The 6583-nt window shown below is 55.1% G+C and overlaps 1 protein-coding gene across 1 annotated transcript; it reads right to left on the reverse strand.

Annotated features, from left to right (window-relative positions):
• Positions 1-670: 670 nt before the first annotated feature.
• On the reverse strand, positions 671-4374 carry KRTCAP3 (keratinocyte associated protein 3). Its single transcript, XM_081904463.1, has 6 exons — positions 4098-4374; positions 3598-3782; positions 3441-3500; positions 3098-3295; positions 2011-2139; positions 671-1869 (listed from the first exon to the last, which is right to left on the reverse strand). Exons 1-6 carry the CDS (start codon positions 4099-4101, stop codon positions 1765-1767), a joined length of 681 nt encoding a protein of 226 aa, XP_081760589.1. The 5' UTR covers positions 4102-4374; the 3' UTR covers positions 671-1764.
• Positions 4375-6583: the final 2209 nt, after the last annotated feature.

Below are 6583 nucleotides of genomic sequence, written 5' to 3' on the forward strand. Positions count from 1 at the left end.
AAGGGAAGAACTGGAAGCAGCCAAAGCAACTCTCAGAGGAAAAACACGGAGGGGTCACTCTGTCTGTTACCTAGAGAGAGTCACATTCCTGCTGCTCCTGGGGCTGGGCTGGGCAGGGATGTTGAAACCCCTTTGTCCACCCCAACACCACACTCAGGATTGAAACCGCTCCCTCCCTCGCCAAAGGGACCATCTTCTCCATCTGTGTGCGTGTTGGTATACAAGGAGGGTGACCCTGTCTCTGGCACAGATGGGGTGTTCTTCTCAGATAAGAAGCGCTGGGCCCAGTTGCAGTGGCCAACCTGAGGTCGCAAGGGAAGTCTGCAAGCCTTCTGCCCCCTGGCACTTCCCAGCAGCTGGTATTCAGCTGGTCTGGAGAATCATGCTTTTGGTGCCCCATCCATGGCTGACATGTGACACTCCCCCCCCCCCCGGCAAGGTTGGAAGGGGGTGTCCATGTGAGCTGCCTCTGGTCTGGGGCTTGTGGCGCAAGCAGCACTCAGAGCTGAGCAGCCCTAAAAGGAAGGTGGCACCTCTCATGTGGGTGCTCCAGGTACAGATAGGGGCCCTCTGGGGGCCTGGCAGGGTGAGCAGCCGGGGAGCATATGGCACTGCCAGAGCCCCAAGCGAGGGTCCCGGGGGGGGTCATGTGACGGAAAGGACTGTCCACTCTGAGTCTGTACAGTTTAATTCTGCCACAGCACTTGGACTCTGAGTTCTCAAAGTCCAGTACAACTGGCTGGGTGGGGGCCGGAGGGGCCCAGCTCTGGTCAAAGGGCCTCCTGGTGTGTGGGAAGCCACGTTCTGCTGGGCAATGGGGTTTGAGGCCGCCAGCCAGCCCCAGAGCAAAGGGACACAAACCAATTCTCTCTAGTCTGACGCCCATCTCTGTGCTGCTCTCCTTGGAGTGACGGCTGCAACATGCCCCTTCTCCCTCTGGGCATTGGGGGGCAGTTTTGATGGCAAAGTAGGTGCAAGTGCTGCTCTTCACAGCGCCAGGCTGGGTCACAGAGTCGCTCTGCAGCTACTCCCAAGGAGCACACAGCTGCACTGAGGAGTCCCAGCCACAGGAAGTATTGCAATATGAGGAGCAGGGAATTAGTATGGAAGAAGCATCTCTTCCCCCCCCCCCTTGCAAAGGGGTGCCAGTTGAGCCAGGAGAAGATTCTTTCCTGGCTAGTAAAGTAGCGCTCTCCTCTGCCTTGGTCAGACCCCACCTGGAGTCTTGTGTCCAGTTCTGGGCACCGCAATTTAAGGATAATGACAAGCTGGATTGTGTGCAGGGGGCGGCGACCAAGATGATCAAGAAACCAACCCTGATGAGGAATGGTGGAAGGAACTGGGGATGTTTAGCCTGGAAGAGGAGACTGAGAGGAGATATGAGAGCCATCTTCAGATATCTGAACGGCTGTCACACAGAGGATGGAGCAAGCTGCTTTTCTCCTGAACCCATGGCTTCCAGTTACAAGAAAGGAGATAATGACTAAACATCAGGAAGAACATTTTGATGGTAAGAGCTGTTTGACAGTGGAGAATGGGCTACATTTGAAGGTGGTGGACTCTCCTTCCTTGGAAGCTTTAAGCAGAGGTTGGATAGCCATCCGTCAGGAATTCTTCAGCTGAGATTCCTGCAGTGTTGGACCAGACAACCCTCGGGGACCCTTCCAACTCTATCATTCTGTGTCTGGCCGTCCCAGCACAGCCCATTGTCATGGGCCTCTTGCAGCAAAAGTGGGGCAGGCTCTTTCTCCCCACCCCACCCCACTAAAGGCTGCACTCCTCTTCTTGCATGTCAACCAGGAGCTGGTGATGAGGGTCTCTTCCGGAGCTTTCCTCTGCCGCCTCCTTTCCTGCGGCCGCCTCCTGAAGCTGGAAAAGGAGCCCAAAGAGAAGCTTTTCAACTGCCCAGGGGTCTGGGGCAAAGCAGGGAGCACTGGGTGGCCCCCAGGGGTCGCTGTGCAAGTGCCAGGGTGGGGAGGATGTGGGGGAGGGAGAAAGGTGCCCTCTTACCAGTGCCACTTTGTAGGAGGAGGGGCCCTGGCCCGAGAGAGAGAAAGACGCCACGCAGCACCAGGCGGACAAGCCAGCCTCCACCGCTGCCATCACCAAGGAAGGGAGCCAGAGGGCCAGGGCCGTGTCCTAGGGAGGGAAGAGGCAGGCAGAGAAGGTCAGCTGGGGAGCGGCCAAGATCTCATCAGAAGAATTGGTCAAAGCTTTTGAAACTGAAAACGTACAATTACTTTCTATAGATATTTGTTATTTACTAATTCGAGATGCAGACTTTAAGAAACGATTGGAAGAAAGAATTGGATGCTCCTATACTGTTTGATAGTGGGAAACTATTTCAGTTTCTGTAGCAAAGATAACGATGGATCTTGAATTACGACTTATACAACAGAAAATAATATTGAACTCCATACAATATGTATACAAAAGGACTGTCTAATGCAGCTTTTTGTTGAAGATGTATAAAGACAGCGCTTCTTTGAAACATTTGTTCTTACTCCCTAAGTTTTGGGAGAAAGTGCTGGACTGTATCAATATGACTGTGCAGGGAAAAAAATGAAATTTTCAGAAGTATATATTCTTTTGCAATATATACCCACTGTATGGAAGTTGACAAAAAAACAATTAAAACCCTATGACCAAAAGACTGGTATGGATGAACATGAAGAATAAAGATCTGGTCCTCTTGAATTCAAGGAATGAAGACATGGCAGTCCTTGCAAAAGATGAACAGATTGTGGAGAGATGCAGACTTTGGATATTGACATTTAGAATGAATTTATACATAATATAGCAGGTTATCCACAATCATATATGTATTAGGGCAATAACAGTACGTTATACATGGAAGTGTAACATGCACATATATTCCTTTTATTTTTTATTTTTCTCCTTTTTCACTTTATTTTGTACAACTGAAATTTTCTTAATACTTTTTACAAGTTTTGATATCTCTATTCTGTTAATGCCAATTACTGTTAATTGCTTTTTAATTACCGCTCCCCCCGGTGTTTTTAGCTATAAGCCACCTTGAATCTCTGTTAGGGGGAATTACGGGATGCAAATAAATACCAAGATACCAGCAACTCACAAAGATGCGGGTGGTGTCGAAGGGACACTCGTCGGTCCTCACGGTGCGGGCGTCAGTCGCCAGAGCCGAGCGGTTGCAGCCGGCGAGCAGGAAGCGGCCTCCGTTGGCCACGGTGAGCGAGACGGCGAGCAGCAGCCCCGCGCAGCAGGCGCCCGACACCAGCGCGTTGACCAGGGCCGCGGCCAGCAGCACCCAGCGCTGAGAAGGGAGGCGGAGGGAGGCAACAGGTGAGCGAGCCCTGGGGGCCCCGAGCCCAGCCCACACCGGGAAAGGAGCCACGCGGCGCCCTTGGGTGCTCCGGCGGCGCCTGGCCCCTTCTCCTCCTCCTCCAGGGCGCACTCACCAGCCAAGGCGGGGAGCGGCTCCGCGACACCAGGACGGCCACGACGCCGGCGGCGATGCTCTGCGGGAGACACGGGGAACGCGCGGTGGCTCTCGGCTGCTCCTGCCCCAAAGGAGCTCGCCTGCGCCCCCAGCCCGCCCCGCCGCCCCTCACTCACCAGCAGCCCCGAGACCACCGCGATCACGTTGGCCACCGCGTACTCGGAGGTGATGGTGCGCTCCGGGCGCGCCACGTGGCGCAGGACGGAGCCGTGCACGATGGCGCCCAGCACCAGGTTCAGGTGGCCCAGCACCACCAGCGAGATGCCGCTGCGCACCAGGCGCCGCGCGCGGGGTCCCGCATCTGCGGAGGGGATGGGGGGGTAGAAAGAGACGTGAGGAGGAGGAGGAGGAGGAGCGCAGCGGGGGCGCAGCTCGGGATCCGAGTCCCCCTGGGCTGCGCGGGACCCCCGCGCCCCAGCCACCAGGCGCAAAGGCGCACGGCTTCCTCAAGGGGCCCCTGCGGCGGATATGGGGTGATGCTGCAGCCACCTCAGAGCTGAAGCTCCTCTTTTCGGGGGCGGGACTTGGCGTGTATTCGCTTTTGCTTGCCGGGGGGAGCAGAGAGGGGCGGCCGCGGGGGGGGGGGGAAGAGGGGACTGCGAGGCCCAGCGCTCACCCATCCCGCTTCTCGCTCAGCCCCGGAGAGACCCGGCGGGCCCCGCAGCGCTGCGCTTCCGGCTCCTCCCGCAGGTGCGCGGGACCTTTGGCCCGCCAGGTGCGGCTCTGCTCCGGCTCCTGCCATCCCGGCCACGGAGCCAGCGTGCTGGGCCTGATGGGAGTTGTGGTTCAGCGACACCTGGAGAGCCAAAGGTCCCGCACACCTGGCCTGCCAGGGAAGCGGCAGGTGGCACAGAAAAAGCCTTCCTTTCCTCCCAGTTGTTTATCAGCAGCAGCGGGAACGGGCAGGTGGGTCGACGAGGAAGCACCTGAGAAGCAGCGACCTGCTCAAGAACAGAACCGACCCCTGGCGCCGAGAGGCGGCCACTGCACATCTGCTCTTCTGCTTGCAAGGCGGCCGCTGTGGCGCCCCAGAGCTGCAACCAGGCGGGGGCTGGAAGCGGCCAGCGTGGCTTCAAAGGCCGACTCTCTGCCCCAGAGGCCGCTACTGACCTCTTGGGTCTGCTGTGCCTTAGAGCAGAGCGGGGGTGTCCTCGGCCGGGCTGGGGAGCAAATATGGCCCCCAGGCCTCTTCCTGTGCCAGACTGGCTGCTGCTGCTGCATCCCTCTCTCCGCATGGCCCACCGCCCCTGCTTCCCCCTGGCTGGAATGGGTCCTTGAGCTGCAATTCTTGTTCATTTATAAAAGTATTTCTGAACTGCTAGATCATAAAACATCAGGGCACTTTACTACTGTTATTATTATTGTGATGTTAGAACATGGAACATAAAATAAAATGATAAAAGAACAATGCAGATAATTGTATGATTGGCTAAGACTGTCTATATAAAAAAGAGGGAGGATTCCTTTGCACTGCAGGGAGAGGGGACCCCAAATGCCTAACTTCCAGCAGAGGCCAGTGGGGCCTCTGGGACATTGCAGGGACCAGTGAGAGAACCGACATCACCCTTGAATAATGTCTCTTGCTTGCTGGCTAGAGAAGGATGTCTGCAGAATCCTCTGACTTGAAAAGCTGAAAGGCAGCCAGGTATACAAAAGCCACATCCATTGCCCTCCCCACCTTGGCCTTTAGCCCCCCCCCCAGGCTGTCAATGACAGAATGCAGTTTCTGGTCTGAAACAGGTTCTCTCCTGCATTTGTCTGACACCAGCTTGGCTGCAGGAGTTGCAGGAAAGAGGCATACAAGATGCTATTCAACCGTCTTAGCGACTCCACTCTGGATTTGCATAAGGTCTACTCCTTAGTAACTTAAATTAAATAACCACTGAATTTCCTTCCCTTCTACCTGATTTAAGGAAGAAATGCACAGCACCAACAGTTCTGCCCAGGATGACAGGGGCCAGCTAGCTTCTATCACCCAGTGTCCACCTTTTTATTAAAAGAGGATAAAGGTTTTTGGGTGATCGAGGGAAGGCGGAACTGCTCAGCACCTTCACCCAAAAGAAAACTGATGCCCAACCTGGTGATAACAGAATACAGTGGTAAAAAGGTAAAGGTAAAGGTACCCCTGCCCGTACGGGCCAATCGTGTCCAACTCTGGGGTTGCGCGCCCATCTCGCTTAAGAGGCCGGGGGCCAGCGCTGTCCGAGGACACTTCCAGGTCACGTGGCCAGCGTGACAAGCTGCATCTGGCGAGCCAGTGCAGCACACGGAAACACCATTTACCTTCCCGCTAGTAAGCGGTCCCTATTTATCTACTTGCACCCGGGGGTGCTTTCGAACTGCTAGGTTGGCAGGTGCTGGGACCGAGCAACAGGAGCGCACCCCACCGCGGGGATTCGGATCGGCAAGTCCTAGGCGCTGAGGTTTTACCCACAGCGCCACCTGCGTCCCAGAATACAGTGGTACCTCGGGTTAATAATTTAATTCATTCTGGAGGTCCGTTCTCAACCTGAAACTGTTCTTAGCCTGAGGTACCACTTTAGCTAATGGGGCCTCCCGCTGCCGCTGCGCAATTTCTGTTCTCATCCTGAAGCCAAGTTCTTAAACCGAAGTGGTATTTCCAGGTTAGCGGAGTCTGTAACCTGAAGCGTCTGTAACCCGAGGTACCACTGTAAACGATGCAAAGAGGGAGCTGCAGCGCAAGATAGGAAAAGAGGGGGAAAGGGAACACCTGGAGACTTCAAATGAATTGCAACCTCCAGGGCCTGGTGAGCAGCAGCCAAGGGTGCTGAAGAAACTTGCAGGTGTAATCTCAGAGCATCTGCCTCAGAACCTTGGAGAACAGGTGAGGTCCCTGGAGGGGGCACATGTTCTCCCCGTCTTCAAAAAGGGGGAGAAGATCCAGGCAACTACCGACCAGTCAGCTTGATACCAGGAAGGGTCCTAGAACAGGTAAAGAAACAATTGATTTGTGAGCCTGGAGAAGATTGAGAGGTTATGTCAGTAATCTTCAAATCTGCCTCTGAGGGTGGCTGATTCTCCTTGCTTGGAGGTTGTTAAGTAGAGGTTGGGTGGTCATCTGCCATGGGTTTTTTATTTGAT

The sequence above is a fragment of the Podarcis melisellensis genome (genome assembly GCF_964234715.1).
Source record: "Podarcis melisellensis genome assembly, chromosome: 3".
Lineage (NCBI taxonomy): Eukaryota > Metazoa > Chordata > Lepidosauria > Squamata > Lacertidae > Podarcis > Podarcis melisellensis.

Coding starts and splice junctions, on each gene's coding strand:
- KRTCAP3 (XM_081904463.1), bottom strand. Junction 3,501..3,597: donor CGGTGGTCTCGGGGCTGCTG/GTGAGTGAGGGG, acceptor TGTCTCCCGCAG/AGCATCGCCGCCGGCGTCGT. Junction 3,296..3,440: donor GCCGCTCCCCGCCTTGGCTG/GTGAGTGCGCCC, acceptor CTCCCTTCTCAG/CGCTGGGTGCTGCTGGCCGC.